Source organism: Eptesicus fuscus, chromosome 4 (genome assembly GCF_027574615.1).
Source record: "Eptesicus fuscus isolate TK198812 chromosome 4, DD_ASM_mEF_20220401, whole genome shotgun sequence".
Lineage (NCBI taxonomy): Eukaryota > Metazoa > Chordata > Mammalia > Chiroptera > Vespertilionidae > Eptesicus > Eptesicus fuscus.
In genome coordinates, this window is record NC_072476.1 from 24,765,058 (window position 1) to 24,791,033 (window position 25,976).

The 25,976-nt window shown below is 38.4% G+C and overlaps 1 protein-coding gene across 1 annotated transcript in view; it reads right to left on the bottom strand.

The window, feature by feature from the left end:
* Positions 1-25,976, bottom strand: part of SMG1 (SMG1 nonsense mediated mRNA decay associated PI3K related kinase) — a 117,153-nt gene that overhangs the window by 15,158 nt on the left and 76,019 nt on the right. Inside the window, exons 31-55 of the mRNA XM_008141541.3 lie at positions 25,542-25,826; positions 23,381-23,525; positions 23,133-23,271; positions 21,588-21,818; positions 21,277-21,454; positions 20,010-20,171; positions 19,265-19,482; positions 18,798-18,952; positions 15,962-16,184; positions 12,966-13,212; positions 12,318-12,547; positions 11,001-11,249; positions 10,383-10,521; positions 10,188-10,297; positions 9,863-10,081; positions 9,120-9,310; positions 7,737-7,909; positions 7,311-7,590; positions 6,569-6,841; positions 6,109-6,343; positions 5,618-5,844; positions 3,509-3,659; positions 3,211-3,400; positions 2,564-3,033; positions 657-794 (exon numbers count right to left, since the gene is read on the bottom strand). Of these exons, the coding sequence (XP_008139763.1) occupies positions 657-794; positions 2,564-3,033; positions 3,211-3,400; positions 3,509-3,659; positions 5,618-5,844; positions 6,109-6,343; positions 6,569-6,841; positions 7,311-7,590; positions 7,737-7,909; positions 9,120-9,310; positions 9,863-10,081; positions 10,188-10,297; positions 10,383-10,521; positions 11,001-11,249; positions 12,318-12,547; positions 12,966-13,212; positions 15,962-16,184; positions 18,798-18,952; positions 19,265-19,482; positions 20,010-20,171; positions 21,277-21,454; positions 21,588-21,818; positions 23,133-23,271; positions 23,381-23,525; positions 25,542-25,826 (5,258 nt within the window). The remainder of the gene's footprint in view (positions 1-656; positions 795-2,563; positions 3,034-3,210; positions 3,401-3,508; positions 3,660-5,617; positions 5,845-6,108; positions 6,344-6,568; positions 6,842-7,310; positions 7,591-7,736; positions 7,910-9,119; positions 9,311-9,862; positions 10,082-10,187; positions 10,298-10,382; positions 10,522-11,000; positions 11,250-12,317; positions 12,548-12,965; positions 13,213-15,961; positions 16,185-18,797; positions 18,953-19,264; positions 19,483-20,009; positions 20,172-21,276; positions 21,455-21,587; positions 21,819-23,132; positions 23,272-23,380; positions 23,526-25,541; positions 25,827-25,976) is intronic.

Genomic DNA, 25,976 nt, shown 5'->3' on the forward strand with positions numbered 1-25,976 from the left:
GCAAGGTAGGGGCAATCAGGCCAGCCCACAGAGGGGTTGGGGCGATCAGGCCAGCAGGCAGTTAGGGGCAATCAGGCAGGCGTGCGGTTAGGAGCCAGTCATCCTGGATTGTGAGAGGGATGTCCGACTGCCGGCAGGTGTCCCAGATTGGAGAGGGTGCAGGCCGGGCTGAGGAACGCCCCCTCTGTGCATGAATTTCGTGCACCGGACCTCTAGTATGTAATACTTTAAACAATAAAAAACAAAACAAACCTGAAACATTTAGGATGTCTGTCTCAAAATATACCGCTACTATAAGATTCAATTATCTTGGAGGGTAAGGAAAAAAAGCATAAGCTAAAAATAAAAGTGATACATGCATAACCCATGGACACAGAAAATAGGGCTGTGGAGGCCTGGGTAGGGGACAGGGGCAAACTATAAGGGGTCAATGGGAGTAAAAAGGGGACATATATAATACTTGCAACAACCAAGATTTTTAAAAAGAAATAAAAATATATATAAATGAGAAGGGAGGGCCATGCTTCTGTGGCTTAGAAGCCAAGAATAAGGATATAGATATATTAAACAACACAGCACTATTACTTCATTTCATCACAGTCTAGGTTATTCTTAAAAGTGAGACGTGCTGGAAGGAAGATCTGACAAAAACACACCTGAACTGCTGCAATGGAAGTTTCAATTTGGCTCAGAGTATGGAGTTTCTTTTTCATGCTTGTTAGGATGGCAGACCGAGGGGGAGGTGTGACTGACATGGCTTGTGGTCTGTTGATAAGGAGATCTTCATGCTGCCACTGTTCAAAGAAAAAGAAATGTAAAACGTTTAGATAAACAAGGGGAGCAGTGTTGAGACTGAAAGGGAAGACAGAGAAACCCAGCTGCAGCAAAGTGGGGTGGGTAGGAAGAGTAATAGAAGAAACATTACAAAAGGACCATACCAGGTACAGAATGCTTGATAAATTTCTTGGATCAGTGATTTGCAACACTGAAATAGTAATTTTGAAGATAGTTACTATTCTATGTAAAACACTAGTACACAATCCCCCGACCTGAAAGATAACCTCCAGTTAAGAAGCTGCAACAGGTGTGGTTGGGGGGAGGGTTGTCCAGCATGGAAGCTAGCCAAGTGACCAAAAGAATTAATGCAGCAGTAACAAAAGAAAGAATTCTCAAAACAGAGAACCTAGAAGTGAGAAAAAGGAGTGGGCAACTGTTGAGAGAGGATGAAGTCATCCTGTATGTGGTAAGGGTGGCCCAAGAAGGCCCAGGGGATGTTTGGGCAACAATTTAAAAGCTATGCATTATGCTTAGAGTTTAAATTGTGTTCAGATACAACTGAAAGGACTTTTACAATGTTTTCCATACAGTTGTTAATTTTTAAGGGAATAAACTCCAAATGTATAAAACAATAAAATTTTTCAGCATTACATTTTTTAGAAGTTAAAAAACATTCCAAAAACACATCCCAATGTGCTACAGGGACTGCTAATAAGTACAATTTCTTAATTCAAATAAATTACTTTTCTTAACTTATGAACTAAGAAAACAGCCAACAATAAAACTGCGAGGAGAAGGAAATACGCCGGGTTCCATGCACTGAGCTGAAACCACCAATTCCGTTATTGGGAAGCAGCTTCAATATAAATGGTACAAAGTAAATATTATTTGTGCCAAAACAGATTACAGGACAATGTAGTACCCAAATATTACTCTGTGCACAACTTGTTTGAAGCTATTGACAGTATTGAAGACTATATTTGGAAGGAAAAAAGGGGTGGGGGGGGTGGGGAGAAAAGTATCTACAATTTTTACTGTGCTTGGTGTCTTAAATAGATTTTTTAAATTTTATTTTTATTGATTTCAGAGAGGAAAGGAGAGGGAGAAAAAGATTGAAACATCAATGATGAGACAGAATCATTGACTGGCTGTCTCCTGCATGCCCCCCACTGAGGACTGAGCCCAAAACCTGCGCATGCGCCCTGACCGGGAATCAAACCGTGACCTAATGAGCCACGCCAGCCAGACATGCTAAATTCAAGTTCATAAACCTGAATCCAAATCCACTTCAACCCTAAAGCCTGTTCTAGTCATACTGCCCCTAAATAAGCAAAGACAAGCACAGGCTTCTAAAAGCAATTCCCAGATGAGACAGATTTATGCACAAAGCTGTTGTCACATCAGAGCATCAGGGAAATGGAAGTAACTTTAGAAAGAACCATTAGATGTTAAACAATACAGGAGGCATATCCACATAACAAACAAAAGCAACCATCAGAAATTATTTTTACAAGTAATAATGACATAGATAATACTAACCTTTACAACACTGACAGAAACCAATTCAAAGGACATAACTGTAAATGCAAAATTATCTCAACTATATAAAAAAGAAATAAGAATAATTGAAAAACACCAAAATACTAAAGCTGGGTTTGCTCTTGGCTGGCACAGTTCAGGAGGTTTAAGAGATTCTCTACTTTCTATTGTTTTATATTAGCTCCCCCAGTTTTTCAAATTCCTACATTGAGGGACAACACATTATAAAAACAAAACAAAACCCTACCTGAAACATGGCAATATGTAGTTGAACACGCTGCAGGCTTGTCTTACAAGAGGAAATACTGGTTTCCAACCTGCGCACCAAGTCATGCTTCTTCCAGGCAGTGTCATAGGAACTTGCTAACACAGTTGCCCTGTTCATGACCAACTGAGAGAACTTTCCAACCTGGATGTTGTGCTCCACAGCTTTCTTACACAGATCATCCACAGAAACTTTGCTTTCAGCACCAAAATCCTTTGCCTCCACTTGAGCAATGATGTCCACACCGAGCGCGCTGATGAAACTGCAAAGCGTGAGTCCCAGGGCTTGGTTCGGCAGTCCAATCAAGAGGTGTCTCACAAAGTCAGCTGTGAATGCCTTTATAGGTTTGGCCATCTGGTCTTCACTGAAGCAAGAGTTTCTAAAAAGGGTTTTCACATTAACAATCTGTACAGGCCCATTTACAGCATTCTGATCTTCCAGTGAACTTGATCCTAAAAAAAAGGAAATTGTCTAAAAGTATTTCATGCAATACTAAAATAAGGTAATAATGCTGCTTATTTAAAAACGTAAGATCTTATGAGTGTATAATTAAATTAAGCCTACTCCATCCCACTCCCTTCCAAAAAAACACATAACTAAACCCAGCATGTTTAAATGTGAAATATTACCTGATAAAGTTTTAGAAAAGGTACCACAGAGCCTGAAAAACTCCTTAATTGTCTGTAGTCTTTTGAGAAAGAAAATCTCTTCTAGCACCTGCCGGTGATTATCATCATCAAAAAAATTGACTTGGGTACTTCGGGCTTCCCTTATAATGTCGATTTTTCGCCAAGCTACAGGAATTTCCATCTTGTTTAACTATATAAATGGAAAAACAAAACAAAAAACTTCATCTCTCCACTTTTCCCACACTGAACAACTACTTTGATGCATTTGCATTACTCATAAAACCAAGTCAACATTTACCTTTTCAACTAATAAGCCAAAAGCAGTCTCAACTTGGGCAAACATGCCATCAAATGCTACCAAAAGCATCTGGCCAGCTGACATTTTTGGTGTCTCATCAACTGAACCATTTCTTGGTTGGATTAATTCACCATATTGAGCATGAAGTACTCTACAGAGAAAATACAGGGGGTTAAAACTCTCAGTAAAGAGCAATACATTTGGGGAAAACACAAATGATCAACAAGTCTCACAGCAGTATGCAGTCTAGAAAAAAAGTCTTTAACAATTATTCATGTGATTAAATTTTATGTAAACATGAATTATGACAATTTTAAAAAGACCTATAAAAACATTAGTCTCACACTGCACACAGAATGTGAAATAATACAAACCCCCAATATTAAAACAAAAAAAGTCAAGAACCCCAAAATTCCTAAGTTGGTGGATCTAGCAAACACTGTCAAGTATGCTCACATTACTGTCACAGTAGAGCCAACTATGGACCATAAACTGAAATACGTGCACTTATCACTATTGAGCTGACATGTTTGTGCTATAACAATTATGTTCATTTTGTTCTGCATAGTAAAACAACTACAAAGAAACATGAGAAAACAGAAAAATACTGAACGCAGGAGAACAGGAAACATTAAGGAATTACTGTTATTTTTGCTGAAATAATGGCACCAAGATTAAGAAAACAAGTTTATGTTTTATATATATTTCCTGCAGTATTTAAGAATGCAAAAATATTTGCTTCAAAACATTGGGGTGGTACAACTTAAATAAGGTTGACCAGGTACAGATAATTACTGATGGTGTTAAGATGGGAGTTCATTATATTATTCTCTCAACTGTCTTATATCTTTGAATTTCCCCTTAGGAAAGAAGTGTGATGGGACAATTCATTTCTATTCTCTCAATTATATTTTCTGGAATGAACATCAGAATGCCAAAGAATGAGGTTTTGAGTCACGAGGAATAAAGGGGTGTGGGGCTTAGCTTTGGGTATAGTGCATGGTTAGAGGTACTGCCTAATCTCTACAGATTCCAAAGTCTAATTGTTTTTCTGGATTTAAGAGCTAAGAAATACAGTGTTCAATATCCAAAGCAAACTTATAAAATTTAAGCTAACTTACAAGTACTGTTCTGAATTGGGGTGTATACTCCATTAGCTAAGTGAACTGGCTCAGATGCTTCCATGGAGTTCTAAGGGCTGGCTTAAAAAATATTCACACTCCACTTTGTGCTGTGTGCGGGTATGGTGAAACTACAGCACTAGTAGGATATATGAAGGTATCTGAAAAAACTGCACGGAAGACCGGCCAGTGTGGCACAGAGGCTGAACGTCAACCTATGAACCAGAAAGTTGGGGTTCAATTCCCAGTCAGGGCACATGGCCGGGTTGCAGGCTCCATCCCCAATAGGGGGCGTGCAAGAGGCAGCTGATCAATGATTCTCATCATTGATGTTTCCCTCTCTCTTTCCCTCTCTCTGAAATCAATAAAATAAAAAAATAATAATAAAAAAAAAAACAGCAAGGAACTACACACATAAAAGTAAGTGCTTACGTTACCGGTGAAATCTCTTTTTAAAAAATATATTTTATTGATTTTTTTACAGAGAGGAAGGGAGAGGATAGAGAGTTAGAAACATCAATAAGAGAGAAACATTGATCAGCTGCCTCCTGCACACCTTCCTACTGGGGATGTGCCCGCAACCAAGGTACATGCCCTTGACCGGAATCGAACCTGGGACCCTTCAGTACGCAGGCCGAAGATCTATCCACTGAGCCAAACCGGTTAGGGTTACTGGTGAAATCTTAGTAAGTTCTGGGTAATGTCCCAGTATCATCTGCATGGTGTTACTATTGTACTATAGGTATGCAAAATGCTAATATTGGAGGAGAGATGAAGCATACACAAGACCTCCCTGCCCACATTTTTTTTAATAACTTCCTGTGACTATAATTATTTTCAAATAAAAGGTCTTTAAAATGACATGTATATATGCATTAATAAGTAATTATACCTGTTCCAAAAGTTAAAAGTAAACTTACAGTAAAATAAGAGCTCAAAATGCTTATCTGGCTTCCCCATCTATTTCAGAAGAAAACAGAGCACTTGCCTTGCAACATCGATGTAATGAGCATGTGTTTCTTCCTCGAGCCCCATAGCTGCATTTCTTAAATAGGCTTGAAGAGATTCAACTAGAGTCTGCAGGGGAACGCCATCAGTTGTCTGTTCAATAAGACTGTCCAGTTCCTGAAGCATACTTTCTAATGTGTATTCTCCTTTCATTAAACATCTCAATGCTTCTGGAAATATGATTTGCCGGAAATTTGAATTTAATTCCTATAAATATGTAAGAAGTATAATTTAACATTTTCTGAGTTTAGATAAGTGACATACTTAGAGACTTAATGCCATAATTTAAGAACAAACTTGATGCAAATGTAACTAAGTTACAGATATAAACCTCACACTGATCTTTAAGTGACTGCTTAAACAATGTTAAAAGGGGAGGAAGTCAAATTGCTTTTCTGAAGTAGAGATGAGAAGTACAATGTTCAACATCTAAAACAAAATTCTAAAATTTAAGCTAATATAAGTGTTCACCTGAAGTGAGGTGTATACTCCATTAGCTAAGTGAACTGCCTCTGATGCTTCCATGGGGTTCGGAATGTCTAAGTCCTGTGGCACCAGGTGGCACTGCTTCAGTAACTGAACCAGACAGGTGACGTTTCCGCTCATACTGCAGAGCTCTTCCAAGAACCAGGCTCCATCCCGAGAAGTCAGGTCGACCAGCTGCTCTCCAGCACTCGAAGCTGCACCTTCCATCATCAAGTTACGCCTAAATGTGATAAATATTTGTACAGTGAAACTAACTTAGCTACACTCACCCACAAGTGAGGATAACTCAAAATCTAAAAGGAAATAAGCAGATGTAACATTGGGCAAGACTAATGAAAGTAAAAAAATACCTCAAGCTTCGGACTAAACGAAAGACTCATGAAATCTCAATATGCATCAGTTTCCAAGACAACAAAATGATCTCGACATGAGGTTAGCTACTCACCTTGTGAGGGTACAAAGGGCAGAAATAATAACACTTGCTAGACTTAAAGAACCTTCTTCTCCATTCTCATGAAGGAACACTTTAATGCAACGTTCAATTTCTTTCAACTGATCTTCACAAACGGGCACAGTGACAGCTTCCTGTTTCAAGCGTTCCACTTGTCTAATAAGTCTGCTGTTTATGTCTGCTGCGTACCGCTGCAGGGTCATTTCAGTGGCGGTGATGAACTGACACACTGTTGGGGGTGGTTGAGGAGCATACTGCATTTCATATCTACATAAAAATAGAAAGAGGTGCTTGTTATCATATAACCACTCCCTGCTTATAAATAAGTTTATGATTTATAAAATACTATATATTGAAAGTTACATTTGATACTCAAACCTTGAAGAGTAGGAATCATTACATCCATTTTATAGATAAAAAAAGTCTCGAGAGCCAAAATAACATCCCAAGATGACTTATTGGTAAGTGACAGAATCAATGTTTCAGTTCAGCTCTCTTTACCCTGATCACACCCCTCTTACACTGGGATACATTTTAATAAATTAAAAAGACCCACTGTTTTGTAAGGGAAAACATGACCTCAAATCCTCTTAAAATCAAGACAAAAGTGACTGCAGACAAATCCCATCTATCAACCTTTTCTTTCAAGAAAAATTAAATACTCTGCAATTAAATAATTGAACGCTTTTTTCTAAACCCAACAAGCAGTAAAGAAAATGAAGTGCTATAAACTTACTTCCTGTAGAGTTCTTGACAGCGCTCTATTGTGGTGTTGCAGATGAGCTCTTCCATCCAGGTCTTCCACTGTTCAATTCGATGTTTCTGAAATATGGCCTTTGGATACTGCAGCGCCACCGTGGCATAGTGATGCAGCTGCTCCAGACAACCTCGGAGCACTGAGCGCCTCTGCTGCAGCAGCGCGCCAACCTCTCCCTCCAGCTGCTCGCACTGACTAATCAAGTGGGCCTGGCCAGCGTTCTGCAGAAAGGCTGTTGCTGGTACATAGCTTGGAGGACCTTGGAGTAAAAGTAATTAATAATCGGATTGAAACCATTTCAAATCAGCAGTCACTGCAAGGGAGCACAAACCAGACCCCACACATAAAGACACAATTACAAAACTCACATGCTCACATGTGTTATCTAAAAAAGTCAACTCATACCAAGGTCCATTTGTGTGCTTATCTCCTGAAGCAAACTTGCAAGTTGTGTGGCCTCTAAATTATTGAATGCAGCCTGATAATGTGTTATCCACTGTTCAAATTCATTCAGCTTCACCTGGATTGCTTCTTGGACAGCCCTCTGCTGAGTCTGTAGTTGGGTGTGTTCAGAATACCTAATAGAAGGGAAACAATGTTTAAATTACTTTCTGTTATTTCTTCTATGTACTTCCATAACCCTGATTTTGCTCATACTTGGACTGCCTTGTAAGCTCCTTTTCAATCTTGAGGGCACTGTTCAAATGTTGCTTACTTCTCTGGTTTATCCTGACCCCACAATTCTTCCCAACTATACTCCTATACTCAGATTTTTTTTAAAAAGCCTTTAAAAAAAATTATATATTTCTGTTGATTTCAGAGAGGAAGGGAGAGGGAGAGAGACAGAAACATCAGTGATGAGAGAGAATCACCTATCGGCCACCCCCCTGCACGGCCCCAACTGGGGATTGAACCCGCAACCCGGGCATGTGCCCTTGACCTGGAATCGAACCTGGGAACCTTCAGTGCGCAGTCCGACACTCTATCCACTGAGCCAAACCAGCCAGGACTATACTCACAACATTTTAAGCAAAATTCTACCACATCAGCCAGGTTCTGAGTTATTTAAAGGTTAAAAAAAGACTGATGTGCCTGGCCAGTGTGGCTCAGTGGTTGAGCACTAACCTATGAACCAGGAGGTCACAGTTCCTGGTTGCAGGCTACATCCCCAGTAGGGGGCGTGTAGGGGGCAGCCAATCAAAGATTCTCTCTCATCATTGATATTTCTCTCTCTCCCTCTTCCTTCCTCTCTGAAATCAATAATATATATGTGTGTCTAAATATATATATATGTATATACATGTATACATATATATACATACACACATATACACATATGAGCCGCACGCAGTGTCTGGAACTTGCATATTCAACACTGAGCACCTGCTCTCTGCAAGGTTCATTCACTTAGATCACTCTAATTTAATGCTTAAAAAACTCAGAGAAGTAGATGAAATCATTGTCAATGTACAAACGAATAAAGATTCAAATACAAAGTGTAGAGAAAAAAGTAAAACCCAGGTTTTTCTGAAGCCCAGTTCAGTGTTCTAACCACTATGTACACTTACCCTTAACAATTACTCAAACATTTAAAGTAAATATAATAAAGCAAAAAAAAAAAAAATTTAAGTGAATTCTTATTAACACTTTGAAACTGCAATCCTTGAAAAACTTTTGTCATTTGTGAGTTGCTGCAATAAGTCTAATTCAAGTTGACAGTATTTACACAAATACGCAAATTCTCCTTAAAGGCATATATTTGGAAATGAGTTCAACACTGTTTTAAACCTGTGTTGCAGAGTGTGAGAAGGATGATCCACTCCTTCAGCTCCTTCCAGAAACTCTATTTCTTCCAGCAGCTTGCCCTGCAGTTTTTCCACATCTGTCAATTGCTCTTGCAAGCTTAGGTATTCGTCTAAGCTGCTGTCCAGCTTGGGAAGCACAACCAGCATCTCATCCCTATTCTTAAACCAGTTCACCTGTGAAAGGTATTATGGTTAGGAAGATTCTTATAGGGTCAACTATGAGACATGATGATGTCTCTCAAAGAAATCATGCTAGAAGGATATCTTGCACAAATTATTCAATCTCAACAAAACCCTGAGGGGGTGATGGCATCACCCATATTTCACAACGATAACGAAAGTGTCCACGTTCACAAAGCCACAAAGTGAGACTCAATTCTACTATCCCATACAGTTACTGTCACATCATACAAAACAAGAGGAGCATCACTGGCTACGAGGATATTAAAACCAAGAACAAAGGGAGGCTATCCAATTAAAGAACACTTAAAATAGGCATTGGCAAACACATTTCAACCTATTTAAAAAGATGTAATTTTTCACATCATTGTGTGTCTTTGTATTTCCTAATAAAAAGACATCAAATTGCCCTGTTTCACTGCCATTTCAATATTATACATTACAACCTTGCAAAAAAATTTTTTTAGAAAAAGTTTTACTCAACTTTTTTATGGATATGTTAACTCTATTAACAAAAAGATAACAATGACTTATCACTGGCTTCACCTTAATTTCAGCTACTCTGGAAGAAAAGAGGCTTCGGGTGATCTCCCGTTCCATCTCTCTCTTGCTCTGCTTGCTCTCAGCCTGCTGGCCACCTCCACCATAGACAGCACCGGCGAACCCAGCCTCGCCCCCAGCCGTCCAGTCCACCAGGGGGTCATACACAAAGGCCTCCAGCAACGTCAGCAGAGTCTCTCTGCCGCGCCGCATTATGTGTAAAACCTGTTTTCAGAAGAGTTTAAGTTTTGCCATAAGTTTCCTCATGAAAATGTAGTTTTTCATGCCACATGATTTGTTAATTTAAGAGGTATAAGAGAAAACAGCATACCTGCTCACATGAAAGCCTAAAAACACCTTCTACTCCAGTTACACCCAGTGCTGTTTCAATGTTCTGTGTCATCCGAAAAGGTACTTTCTCAGGAACGCGAAGGCTTTTACCTTGAAAAGACAAATGATATTTTTGTCCGTTCAACAAAAAAAATTTGACCCTCATTAATAAATGTAAAGTCCAAGTTAAATTTACCTTTTTCAAAGCAAACATTGTAATCTATGTGAACAACCTCTCCAGTTGTCATGTCTATGAGAACATTATCCAAATGTCTATCTCCAAGGCCAATTATGTACCCGACCATAGACATGACTGCAGTAGATCTGGCATAAGACTAAAGAAGAAGGGGTGGGGAAATAAGAAAAAAGAATTAGCAAATTTTCTTCCAAAATGGACCAATGCTCTAAAATTCACAAAATTCCATGATCCTACTCCTTTGTTTCTAAATAAATAGCTAGTGCTCCTCAGGGCTGCTATGCATGGTCACAGAAGGCTCTGCACTGAGCAGCTGCACACAACACGATGGTCCTCATTGGTCCTGCTTAAGTGATAACAGAATGCTAGGGGAGCCGGCCTAAGCCGGCAGTTGGACATACCCCGAGGGGTCCCACAGGCTAGGCTGAGGGAAACCCTTCACAGTGCATGAATGTCGTGCACCAGGACTCTTGTATCTTATAAGATTCAAATATAGGTCTCAAACTACTAAGTCTGGAGGAAAGCAGGGAGGAAGGGGAGGGTGAACCAGACAGACAAGACAAGACAGGAAGCAGGCAAAAGAAACAATACTGATTAAAATAAAAAACAAAAACATACCTGTGTGACTCTCCACCATTCATCAGGTGTAGTGCAAGATGACCAAAGCTCTTTAGCGAGGAGGTTTGGGGGAGTGGCTTCCATTAACTCTTCTAACACTGCCTTCATCACATGAAGAGGCCAATCCCGTCGGGACACATCCAGACTAAGTCCAACTGCTTTTAAAGCAGGGCCAATTTTACTGTAATAAAGTTCACTAGGACGGGGCACAATTCCAGGATTCTGAGGGGTTTGGTAGGAATCTTGGGCCTGTAAAAAAAATATTTTAAAAGGAAAGATAAACTTTATTTAAATAAAGGTAAAGGATTACTTTGAATGCAAAGTAGTTTTAAAACTGTTTTTTTCTGTGGCATTCTCCACCCACCCAAGTGAATCTCATGTACCAAAGAGCCGATTCTTCTGGACTATGCATCTTTCTTACAATCTAGTATCTTTCTCAAAATTAGGTACTACACCTACTACTATTATTACTTTATTAAAAAGTTGGTCTACTGTTATATTTTCTTCAAGTTCAAGTCAAGCTCAACATCCTTACATTCTTCTCTGTAACATATAATTCTGTTTAGACTTTATCATTTATATATATATTTCATTTTCATCAGCATGACAATCAATAAAAAATTAATAGATAGCCCATCTCTGGTTCCCATATCTAAGTTACCTTTCAATAATTGTTCTGCAGCCTCCTATGCCTACTTTATAGCTTGATTCCTTTCAAATTCTTGCTCCTTCCCATACCTACCAATCATGAGGTTGAGACTGTATAAAATCTATCTTTATATCCATAGCACTTAGTACTACTGTTCCTGGCATATACTAAGCACTAAGATACTTAGCTAAAATATATTCTAAATAAAATTCCTAGTCTAAATCAAAGTATAAATTTCACAGGTACAAAACAGTTACTAACTCTAAAGTTGTTTCTTACTATTTAATTTAAAAGAACCTGGGTCAAAGCTATCTATTATTTACAAATTTAATTTAAAAGACCCTAGAAAACACCTAGAGTAAGCCTAACAAAAAGCACTTAAGATGTGAATTATCAAGTTACTAAGTATTAACCACACTATCATCCTATCTCCCTATATTTGCCTAGAAGATTAACCCAATGTCATTATTTCTATCACAACTTATTTTTATAAAATGTCCCTCAAAAACACTTTCCTAGGTACCTCAAATCTGTTCCTTCTTTAACTTACAAAAAAAATGCCCCAGTGCAGTAAAGCCTAGAAATATTTCACATATAACAGCAGCAACTAATATAGTTGTTTAGGCACATTCAAATAAAAGGAGACCTATACTTGAATTTTTATCAACCTTTTGTGCTTGTAAGGCAGCTTCCCGTTGTTGCCATCGTTTGTAAAGACCAAACAAGGGTGTGGCTCCATCCACCCACTGGATCAGCCCTGACCGTGTTCCTAGTGGTGTTACAGAATAGTGCCGAGCGTGGAAACGGGGTGTTTCCTGGCGATTGATTGTAGCAAACATAGTATTCACGATAGACAGGAATTGCATTATTCTCTCATCCAGATGTAAATCCTCCAATCCTGTGGAAACAAAATTAAAGCAGCTAGTGTAGGTAACCAAATGGGGTAAAGTACAATAGGACAGGTTGAAAATATACCACATTTTTGTGTCCTTCTCAATTAGCAATAGCACTCAATAAATGACAGCCAAGGAGGCACACTGCGAGCTTTAGAGAACATTCAGTTTGGTCATAAGATATTAGATGTTATCATTATTAGCTGCACCTCAGTTGTTCTGCTTATACAAATTCATAAGCAGAGAGAGTGGGACTGAAAATTTTTACTCCTCAGCACCCAACTACTTCCATTCAAAATCACACAAGAGACAGGATACTCCTGGCTATTTATGACATAGAAATTAACCTGAAACAACTTTCTTCTACCACACACGCACAGAAAGCATTAATAATCAAACTAATACTCTTCTTTTATATCTCACCTTTGAAAAGATAAGGATAGCTCTTCCCATCTGACCCCAAAAAGAGAAGTTTTTTTGGCTTGGTTTTGGTAGGTAAGATTGTGATGGTTCCGCCCACACTGTGGATTGTGACAGTGTCTCTGGCTGAGACTTCTCCAGGAAGAGCAATTTCAGTGTTAGTCATGGCAGCCAGCCACGGGCTGATTTCTTCAAGACGCAAGATGTAACTTGCACGTTTCTGTGCTCTCTGTTGCAAACTCAGCATTATCTACAAGATGGGAAAAACAAGTTTAAATTATCATTATGACCCCTATTTTCTTCCACATTTAATCTGGCATAAAAGTAACCTTGAAATATCAATACAAATACCTTTTGCTCTAGTAGTTCCTACATTTAATTTGTTCTTACATGGTTGGGTATTCCTAGGAGGGAAAACACTGCTGTAATGGTATGCTCTAGGTGGTTTTTACTTTGTTCAAACCCTTTCCTCCTCCAATCCAAATAAGCAATGAAAGCACAGCAGATGGAAGGAAACCACTGCTGTGATCACAAGGGCCTGTAGATGCATTCTCCATTGCTTATGCTATGTCAATTCCAAATCAAATCAATTTAGTCCTTGCAATAGAATAAAAGATGTAGCCAGTGTTGGCTGTCAGATGGACACATCTTTAGGAAGCCACTTGAAAAGTTGGTAACAATTCAGAGCTCTGATCACTTGAAATATGCAAAAATATACCATAATCCCTTCTAATAACTGACAGGGAATGGGTCACATGAATAGTTGTGTTCCTACTTGTAGCTAACTCAATAATCTGCATCCGAATTAATGGATTGCAGGCTTTGCTTTCACGTAAAAGACTTTTAAAATCAATCCTTAGCATGTCGTTGTTCATAAAAGAAAAAAGACAACTGGAAAACTCCTAAGTGCCCACGGACAGAACAATGGATAAACTGTGGTATTTCCCCATAATAGATCAATATTCAGCTGCACACAAAACATGAATGAATCATGATGAAAACAAAACAAAAACCCTAAGGCTATTTCAACAATAATGGAAGTAGTAAGTACAGACACATATATGCCATATAATCTCAATTATATAAAGTTAAAAACAGGCAAAAACTAAATAATACACCATTTAGAAATGCATCAATAAACAAGAACTACTTTTTTAAAAGTAGAAATCAATTAGTTAAAAATTCAGAACAGCTCAGCTGGTGTGGCTCAATGATTGAATGTAGAGCCATGAACCAAGAGGTCATGGTTCGATTCCCAGTCAGAGCACATGCCCGGGTTGCGAGCTCAATCCCTAGTAGGGGGCATGCAAGAGGCAGCCAATCAATGATTCTCTCTCATTATTGATGTTTCTATCTATCTCTGCCTCTCCCTTCCTCTCTGAAATCAATAAAAACATATTTTTAAAAAAATTCAGAATAGTGGCTGCATAGAGGAAGATAGCATTAGGGAGGGACATGTGAGACTTGTAAAAAGTTGTATTTCTTTAGCTAATTCTATGTTTTTAGCTGCACTACAGAAAAAAGGGAAGGGAGACACGGGTATTCATTTTAATTCTTAAAACTACTCCTTATGCCGAAACCGGTTTGGCTCAGTGGATAGAGCGTCGGCCTGCGGACTCAAGGGTCCCGGGTTCGATTCCGGTCAAGGGCATGTACCTTGGTTGCGGGCACATCCCCAGTAGGGGGTGTGCAAGAGGCAGCTGATCGATGTTTCTCTCTCATCGATGTTTCTGGCTCTCTATCCCTCTCTCTTCCTCTCTGTAAAAAATCAATAAAATATATTTAAAAAAAAAAAAAGTCTTAGAAAAACTACTCTTTAAAATGAAGACAATCATCAAAAGTTTTTTTTACTTATTTCATACATATACCCACACCCCACTTGTTTTTAAAAAGCAATCCTACGTCTCCTCCTGTGGGTTTCTTAGCTAATTTACTGAGAATGGTATAAAGAAGCAAGAAACTGCTATTGGAAAACAAAGAAACAAGGTTCGGCTAGGCCACACAAAATAAGTTCCATCTTTCATGTTGGTGTAGTCTTGTTGCTTCTAGCTATTTCCTTCCAATTTAGCAGCTTGCATTTACTAAAATTAGGTGCACTTTTTGTTTCTACCCTGTACCTTTTAATAGTTTTCTCATTACTAAAGTAAGGAAATTAGATAGAGACAATAAAGGTAACCCATACAGAAAGAAGGGACAAGAAAAAAACAAACAAACAAGAAAAAGCTACAAGGTGCCCTAGCCGGTTTAGCTCAGTGGATAGAGCATCAGCCCGAGGACTGAAGGGTCCCAGGCTGAATTCCAGTCAAGAGCACAACTTAGGTTGCAGGTTGATCCCCGTATGAGAGGCAACCAATCGATGTCTCATTGTCTTTCCCCCCTCCACTCTCTCTAAAAATCAATGGGAAAAAGTCCTCGGGTAAGGGAAGAGGAGAGGGAAGGGGAGGAGAGGAAAGAGGAGAGAAGGGGATGGAAAGGGAGGAAGAAGCACTACAGGTAATAAATAGGCTCCCCCAACTGATAGTGCTATTGCTGGAAAAGATAAAAACCAAAGAAAATATAGAATTAAGGGGATCAAAACCTAAAAGGATTCTCAAATATTTGAATATACTAATCATCTCCAAATGGTCTACACAGAATTGATTTCAAAAACAGTGACTTAGAAAAACTATACAGGTAAAAGATTAAATTTCTTAATCTTCCATGAGAATATCACAGGCAATCAATATTCAGCTCAAGGCCAGAGCCCTATTCTTAGCTAATCTTTTAAATTCTTCCTTGGTGCAAAACCTTTGTAGATGAAAGTCTGCCACCCTAGGCCCACTCAAAATAAAGAAAACACCTTTCTCTGTATTTCTTATAAGTAACTGGTCACAGGCTGCTTTCCATGGGCTTACAAAATCTTCTCTTGTGTTCCCAGTAAGAAAAGTCGCCTTATTTAAATTTTCTATCTCACATAGAGGACTTCCCATTTTAGAAACATTCTTGAGATTTCTCAGCACCTCTTTAAATGGAATCCAGCTGCTTCCAGGTTTTGCAGGGTTCAATGGTGTCTTCAGTTTTTCTAGGGCATTTTCAATGGCATCGCCATAGTTATCCTGAAACCACTTTTCATGAGGTGTTTCCGCAGGGGCCGCCGTGATGCTCCTTACATGCTCCAAAGCAAACACAATAGGCTTCATCAGAGCTGTGTGCTTCTCCCGCATGATTGCAATTTTCTCTTCTCTGACCAGGAAGACACAGAGTTTGATACAAATAAGGAACAATTTAAATATATCAAGTTTAAGTAAACAGTATAAAAGAATAAGAAAAATAAAGTATTAAAATATTAGCAAAGTGCCCAGCAGATGTGGCTCAGTGGCTGAGCATTGACCCTGTAGCTAAGTAAGAGATCATGGTTTGATTCCCGGTCAGGGCACAAGCCCCGGTTGCGGGCTCGATCCCCAGTAGGGGGTTGTGCAGAAGGCAGCTGATCGATGTGTTCCTCTCCCATGGATGTTTCTATCCCTCTCCCTTCTTCTCTCTAAAAATCAATAAAAACATATATATATACATATATATATTAGCAAAGTAACGTCTGACATGACATTGTAACAAATACAGCACATTAACAGAAAAATCCAGCACATAAAAAAGAGGCAGCTTCCCTTTGCGACAATAGGTGCTGGGAAACTGGATACCCAATTGCAAAAGAATGAAGCTGAACCCTTACCTTACACTATATGCAAACAAAACAAAACAAAACAAAACCTCAAAATGAATCAATTACCTTAAGAGCTAAGACTTTCAAAAGAAAACACAGGGAAAAGGCTTCTTGACACTGGACTTGACAATGACTTCTTGGATATGGCACAAAGTACAGGTAAGAAAAAATAGGTAGCCGAAACCGGTTTGGCTCAGTGGATAGAGCGTCGGTCTGCGGACTGAAAGGTCCCAGGTTCGATTCTGGTCAAGGGCATGTACATTGGTTGCGGGCACATCCCCGGTAGGAGGTGTGCAGGAGGCAGCTGGTCGATGTTTCTCTCTCATTGATGTTTCTAGCTTTCTATCCCTCTCCCTTCCTCTCTGTAAAATATCAATAAAATATATTTAAAAAAAAAAAAGAAAAAGAAGAAAAAATAGGTAAACTGACTACATCAAAATTAAAAACTTATATGTACATCAGGCAATGGCCAGGTAGCTCAGTTGGTTAGAGCATCATCCCAATATGCCAAGGTTTGCATGTTCAATTCCCAGGCAGGGCACTTACAAGAAGCAACTAATAAATGCATAAATAAGTGAAACAATAAGTCGATGTTTCTCTCCCCCTTCCTCTCTTTTCTCTAAAGATTAAAAAAGAAAAATGTAAAAAACAAAACAAAACATATACATATGTCAAAAGACATTACCAAGAGAATGAAAAAATTCTTTTTTGCAAGTCATGTATCTGATGAGTGATTAATATCCAGAATATGCAGAGAGCTCCTAAAACTCAACAACAAACAATCCAATTAAAAAATGGGTACAGGATCTGAATAAGGCATTTCTCCAAAGAAGATATACAAATGGTCAACAGGCACATGAAAAGATGCTCAACATTATTAGTCATTGGGAGATGGAAACCAAAACCACAATAAGATACCACTTCACACCCATTAGGATGGCTATTATCAAAACCCAGCCAGCATGGCTCAGTGGCTGAGCGATGACCTATGAACCAGGAGGTCATGGTTCAATTCCTGGTCAGGGCACATGCCTGGGTTGCAGGCTCCATCCCAGTGTGTGGTGTGCAGGAGGCAGCCAATCAATGATTTTCTCTCATCACTGATGTTTCTTTCTCTCTCCTTCTCCCTCCCTCTCTGAAATCAATTAAATATATATATTTTTAAAAAGAATAAAAACCAAAAAGAAATAACAAGAACTGCCAAGTATATGGAGAAAATGGAATTCATGTGCAATTTTGGTAGAAACGTAAAATGATGCAGCCAAAGTGGAAAACAATTTGGCAATTCCTCAAAAAGTTAAACACAGAATTACCATATGACCCAGAAAATCCACTGAATCATACACAAAATAATTCAAAGTAGGGACTCAAACAGATATCTGTATCCCAATGTTCATAGAAGCATTGTTTGTAAGAGCCTACAGGTAGGAGGAGCAACTCAAGTGTCAACAGCCAGATGAGTACATAAACAAAATGTGTCATATCCATACAATGAAAGATTCAGCCATAAAAAGAAAAATCTGATATACACTACAACATGGATAAAACTTCAAAACATTATGCTAAGTGAAATAACATAGACACACTAAAGGACACTGTATGATTCCACTTATATGAGGTACTCAGTGTAGTCAAATTCACAGAGACAGAAAGTAGAACAGGGATAACTAGGGGTTGGGGTTTGGGGCGGAGGGGAGGGGAGGTACTGTTTAATGGGTACAGAGTTTCTGTTTGGGATGATGAGTAAGTTCTGGAAATGGGCAGTGGTGATGATTGTACAACACTGTAAATGTACTTAATGCTACTGAATTGTACACTTAAAACTGAGGGCAAAATTTTATGTTATGTATACTTAAAAAAAAAGGCAAACTGAACTAACAAGCAAAATAGAGAGCAGGCTGACAACTCTGGGGCGGGTGGGGGAGGGAGAAGACGTGGAGGGATTGAGCAAAAAAAGAAAAAAAAAGGGAAAGAACTCATGGACATGGACAAGGGGAGGAGATGGGTGGTGGTGGTGGAAGAGGGTATACAGGGGGATAAATGGTGATGGGAAAAAATTAAATTTTAAAATTTGTTTTAAATTTAAAAAAATAAAAAAGCAGCTTCATTTTTGGAGTATATGTATGAAAACGTACTTGCGTAAGGTGTTGTTGTTCTGGACTCTCTTCACCTCATCTTCAAGCTGCTGGATTCGTCTCAGGACGTACATGTGTTGCTGTAACAGAACTCCCAACCAGAGCTCATCCCAGAGAACAGTGACCCTGCGCAGCTCAGCCACGAGCATCTGAACCTGCAGACACAGCACATCCAAACATGCTCACCTACAAGTCCATAGACAGCACAGCTCTGCAAACACTGGAAACTGCAGGCTGAATGTCTTTTTTTTTTTTTTTTTTTGAATGTCTTTTGTTCATGATATAATCACAACCTTCAGTAGTGATTCTGCTTATCAATATATATTTGTAAAACCAATTTTGATTATTCTAAAAGCTTTGTTCCTCAAGTATTTCCATGACAGTTTCTAATGGGTTTTGTTTATAGGTTGTGTTTTGGGGGAGAATGGTTATAATAAAAATTGATTTAAAACATGAGTTTTCTGTACCTGTAACACCATAGTTGGATTTGCAGAGGATAGCTTATCTACAATTTTGCTGTAGCAATCCTGCATCATGGCTTGGTCTTCATTTAATCCACTTTTCGGTTCATCTTTATTGCTCTCTTGAGAAGCAGGAGGGCTTCCTCCCTCACATTCAGAAACCAGCAATTCTTCTCCTTGAATATTACCAAGTAGGGTTGGAATTGAAGAGGAAAACTTATTTCCTATAATAAAATGGGAGAATAAGGTAGACTTTGGATGTTTCTCCCATGGGCATATGTCAAGTGAGGAAAAACAACTCCAGAGCACTCATTTAAATAACTGGCATTCTGTGCACTAAACTGACCTAGCATCATGGATATTCTGCCTTTTTACAAACTGAGCTTTTATATTTATTAATATTTCAGGCTAACAGAAGATCAATGGGGGGAAAGTAAGAAATAAGTCTCAATAAATGAAGTGTTCTCCCAGCCAGAGTCTAGAACTTGGTTTCAATTCTTATCCACCGGTTACTCAGCTCAGCGAACAATTTCCCATGCTTAGTGGGTTACTGTGAGACTGAAGATAATGTGTAAAGCACATGTCCTAAGGGCCAGCACAAGGCAGTTATTCTCTCAATAAATGGCAATTATTAATTTAAAAGCTACAAATTCCATCAACTCTGGAATATAAAGCTCAAAAAATTTTACCTAACAAACATTATTTGTAAAATAATTTATACTCAAATTAGCAGCATTTTAATATTCCATACCTGAAGCCTGCGATTCACTACTAAGCGATATGGTACCCACTATTGCAGGATACAAGATGAGATGTGGAGAATCTTGAGCCACACGGATGAGAAGGTTACAAATACTCTGGCGCACATACACTTCAGGGTGGTTTAAGCGTGAGAAAAGCTGTGGAATAATTCCTTCAGGATGAGAAGAAACATTTTAAAGTTATTAAGAAGTGTCAACATAGTGGATGCAAACAGATAGAACCTAATGTGCCAGCATCACTTCTAAGGGCCTCAATTTCTCCTTGTGATAACAAAGACCTGTACACAAGTTCTTTTGTTTTTTTAATCCTCACCCAAGGATATTTTTTTCCATTGATTTTTAGAGAGTGGAAGGGAGGGGGAGAGACAGAGAGAAACATCGATGGTTGCCTCCCACACACGCCTTGATGAGCACCAGGTATCAAGCCTGCAACCAAGGTACATGTCCTTGACCAGAATCAAACCCTTGAGTCCTCAGGCTGGTGCTCTAACCACTGAGCTAGACTGGCTAGGGCTATACACAATAGCTCTTGCTTTCCCAGTGTGGTTAGGGTACAGAGCTATAATAAAAATCTAGAGCAATTCAAAATTATTCTAGAGAAATGTATTTTCTGTGAGTGACTGTAAAAGAAGGCAGAGATAATTTTTACAAAGGGTATATGACATTATTTTTTCAATTACAGTTTAATACTTTCAATATTGTTTTGTATTAGTTGCAGGTATACAGCACAGTAGTTTAGACAATCATATACTCTACAAAATATTCCCTCCAGTATTTCCAGAACCCACCTGGCACCATACATAGTTACTGCAATATTATTGATACTGACTATACATCCCTGGGACTATTTTGTAACTACCAATTTGTACTTCTAAATCCCTTTACCTTTTACACCCAGGACACCCCTTCCCTCTGGCAACCACTGGTCTGCTCTCTGTATCTATGTGCCTATTTCTATTTTATTAATTTATTTTGTTCTTTAGATTCCACATAGCATATAAAATTTTTTGGAACTTAATTTTAACCACTCAATCCAAAATTCATTTTGTACATAAAAAGCTTCTGCCTTTCAGCTTTCCATTCTTCTGAAAAGTGAGAGGGAAATGGTATAACAGCAGCTCAGGGTGTCATAAGAACTAATGTATCCATTCTGTAACACTGGAAATAATAGATATAAAGAAGGAACGTCTACTTTCTTTTTGCCTTGGCTATCCTACCCAGAAATAATTTTTGCTGAGACATTTTTTAGACTATCACCTCTCCATGGAGCAGTAGGTGTTGTTTCCAAGCCGTGTTCTAGATATTGCCTAAGCTCGCCGGCATGCTTCACCAGCAGCCTGAGCAACCGCAAGGTGGCCATCACGATCACATCATCAGTGCTCTGCTCTACTCTGTGACTTAAATGTAGCCTTGGATCATCTTCATCTAAAGGAATCTAGGGTAAAAGACAAAAGGAAGAAATAAATAATTCAGAATACTGTTTTTGTCTATTAGGAAAAAAATTTCAAATAAATTTTGCTAAAGAATTTCAAATAAATTTTGCTAAAAGAGAATACTGTGAGACCTACCTGACCAGCATTGAGTTTAAGGAAAGTAAAATATGCACTGCAAGACAATTTGTACAGGCTGAAGATTCTATCCACAACTTTCCTCCACACTTTAATAACTCCTTCTGTTGCAGTTTCATCAAGTTCTGACAGCCATGGGCAGCTTGATATTAACTGACGCCAGATAACATCAACCATGTCATCTTCCTCATTATCTTCACTTTCTGTTATCTGAAGTGTTATATCTTCATCCTAAATAAAATTTGGGCATAAAATGCTATTTATAAAACAAATTGAAAAGAACGGTACCTGATTTTCCTGTCAAATGAAAATATTTTTTTTATTATGAAAGACCAAACTACTCCATATTTAGCATTATACTGGCTAAATGTCAATATGCTTCTCCTTATGGTATATTAATGTAGCTAAGGAAATATAAGCATCTCTCAAAGATTAAAGACTGATTTTTGGATTTTAAATGTTCTAAGTTACAAAGTAATATTCTGCCTGGAAAAAAGGAAACAATCTGTTCAAAAGGCTGAAGGTACACAGAATAGAGTCACAACAGACCTTACTCCCTGTACAGTACTGCATGCACATGACAGGCATTGGCTGACAATGATATATGCTAAAGTCTAGGCAGGAGTGGGGAACCTTTTTCCTGCCAGTGGCCATTTGGATATTTAGAACATCATTCTTGGGTCATACAAAATTATCAACTTAAAAATCAGCCTGCTATATTTGGTCAAACATTTAATTAACTCATCCCCAAAGGCTTGGCAGGGCCAGACCAAATGATTTTGCGGGCCTTATATGGCATGCAGGCCGGACATTCCCCACCCCTGGTCTAGAGTAAGAACAGAATCAATAAAATCCAAACTTTTATTTTTATTTTTTAATTATTATTTTATTTTTTAATTACTTTATTGATTAAGGTATCACATATTTGTCATCAACCTCCCCCCCCATTCCCATCCCAAACACCCCCACACGCATGCCCCCATCCCCCTGTTGTCCATGATCACTGGTTAGGCTCATATGCAAGCACACAAGTCCTTTAAAATCCAAACTTTTAAAGTTTGCAACTAAATACTTGTCATAACATAACTTTTGAGCGGGATGGGGAGGTAAATCCTACAGATAATCTAGTCCATTGGTTTTCAACTCTGGCTATATATTAAAATCACCTAATAAGCTTAAGTACACATGCACACATGTGCATACATACATTCCATCCAGAATATCTGGGGTGGGGCTCAGGCACCAGCATATTTCAAAAGCTGTCAAGTCTATGTTAAGATCCTAATTTCTAATCAGAACTGCATTTCAAGAGTAATCTACTTTATATAAAATGAAATTTCACCCTTTTTTAAGAGGACCCTAAGGAATTGAGTTGATTTCTCAAGAAATCAGAAAGCTATTAACTCACTTTAATCTTAAAAACCAAAGATTTATTTGAAATAAAACAACACGGAATCAACTATATGTAATCAACCTCACAACGAATGAATGAGAACAGTGACCTTGACACTATTTCCCCCAAATACTGTATCATGTTTTCCTTGCCTGAATCCCTGCTGGCCGACACACAGCCTGACCAAGAATAGCATATATTCTCTCTTTTTCTTCTTCAGTTATAGTGTCTGGAAGCAGATTTTGAACTTCAGATTTTTCTCTAGGCAGCAGACGAACACCTTCTCCCTGACTATAAAAATAAACAAGTAATCGGTATTTCAGCTACCAAAACTTCAGCAGACATTTTAAACCTCTATTTTGCAATGCATTAAATAAATTACACATTTCAACATACATACCTGGCATTGTCAACCACCTTTCTGCCCCACCTATAAGCCCAACTAGCCAAGGCTGCCCAAGATTTGGCTACTTCGGGTGCCTGTACTGAAGATAGGTGATACAACTGTCCCAAAATGAAGTCAGGTTCTCCAACTCCAATATGTACTGCCATGAAGAAAAAAATAATGAAAGCAATCAGCAATGTTACATTCATAGATGCTTTTTTTCTTTTTTTAACACTAAAACCAGTAAGTTCCACAATACTGTAGTACATAATTTGATAAAGCATTTATTTGTATTATGTTTTTTTAAAAGGCTAATATGTTGAGATGAACCACTCAGCTTTGCAAGTAAGCTTAAATTATAACCCTGTAGCCTGGCTGGTGTGGCTCAGTGGTTGAGCGTTGACCTATGAACTAGGAGGTCACGATTCAATTCCCAGTCAGGGCACATGCCTTGGGTTGCAGGTTGCAGCTTGCAGGCTCGATCCCCAGTAGTAGGCAAAGTTGATCAATGATTCTTTCTCATGATTGATGTTTCTATCTCCCTCTCTCTCTCCCTTCCTCTCTTTGGAATCAATAAAAATACATTTTTTTAAAAATCCTACCAAAATTATAACCCTGTAAAATATGTTCAAGTCTTTCATGATGCTAAAATTGAACACCTTAAACAGTTCAGGTGTCAGATATGTTGTAGAATGTCTTGCATTCTGGATTTGAATGGCTATTTTCTTATAATTAGATTTAGCTTAAAAATTTTGGCAAATGAATATAAAAGGTGATGAGTATACAATCTCATTCAGAGATTCATGAGGTGAATATCATTTTTTTTGTAAGTAAAATTACATTTATTTTCATAAATAAAAAGAATTCATTCTACAAACAACAGTTTTAGCAGAATATTAGCTGTCAATATCCACTTTAAGTGAAGTATGAAGTGTCTGCAAACAGTTAACGCAAATAGTTCCATCTCTCTAGACCCTTCATGCAACTTATTTACATTCCTCAACTTCCACAAAATTCTAAACAAAGAATATAAGTGAGGTGAATATCTTTATTCCCAGTTTATTTTTATTTTTTTTTAAATATATTTTTATTGATTTCAGAGAGGAAGGGAGAGGGGAGAAATAGAAACATCAATGATGAAAGAGAATCATTGATTGGCTGCCTTCTGCACTGGGGATCGAGCTGGCAACCACCGGCATGTGCCCTTGACCGGAATCGAACCTGGGACCCTTCAGTCCACAGGCTGACGCGCTATCCACTGAGCAAAACCAGCCAGGGCTTTATTCCCAGTTTAAAAGTAAAAATACCGCCTGTTTTAGTGTCATTTGCCAATGTGAAGATTTATAAAGAAATATCCCTTATGAATATCAAGGCCCTATAAAACACACATTATAAATATAAGACTGTTAAGTAATTAAGATGCTAGGCTTCACAGCAACAAAATGAAAGTACATTCTCATGTTCAGCAAAGAGGTTAATTACCTCTAATCTATAAAAACAGGACAATGGTACCACTCAAATGTTGAATGAGTTAACTATCCTATCTGTCAGGCACCTTTCTGTTACTAACACTAGTGTCAGGATGTGAAACTTGAATCTTTCTGTAATTCCTGTGCTCCACCAGTCAAGGGGACCACAAACTACTATTTTATATCTTTTTTGCTTCTTCTTGTGTGACAAAAAATTTTAGTTATCCGGGGCAGAATCTGATTGCCAGCAAAAACATTTAAGTTCATAAAAGCACTGTGAATTGGGAAGGTGGGGAGTATGGCCTGGGGGGCAGAGTTCAATGACTTCCACAGTGGCATTAGATATTAAAGAAATGTGTTTTAGTTACTTCTAGGCAATATAACATATTAAATTTCCAGAGACACTTTTTGTGGCCAATTACAGTCAGCGTAACATTGTAAACTTCATTGATTTTAGAGAGAGAGGGAGGAAGATAGAGACAGAAACATCGATTGGCTACCTCCTGCATACCCACTGCTGGGGATCAAGCCCACAAACCGGGCATGTGCTCTGACCAGGAATCAAACTGGTAACCTCTTGGTTCATGGGTCGACACTCAACAACCGAGCCACACAGGCTGGACAACTAACATTGTAAACTTTAAAACAGGGGGCACAATAACTTTTCAAATTAATATTTTAAAGCTAGTAAGAGAAAGAAATCCTACCTGTAGATTCACTCTCAATCCGAGGATACTCTTCATCCACTGTATTAACTGATGACAGTTCTATTAGAGTGAGTATGTTTTTAGACAAAGTAGAAAGACCTGTGAAGTTCTGCTGTTGCTGAGCTCTGTAAACCTGTTTTAGCTGCCCTGAAATTTCTTTCCATTCTGCCTGGATCCATTTAGCCAGTGTCAGAATTGACTTGGCAACTGCATATTCAGCTTTGGCAGACTTGCAAAAAGATATGGCACAGGAACTCAACATTTCCATTGCGTGTGTTGACTGGCCTATAGAAAACCAAAAAACAAGCCCTTAGAAGCCTTCAAAGCAAACAAGGACATTTTGGGGTACATGAACTTTTAAAAACATGTAAATTCAGTGATAACCAATAATCTCTTAAAGCAGGTTTTATTTTAATAACCAGTAACAAAATTACT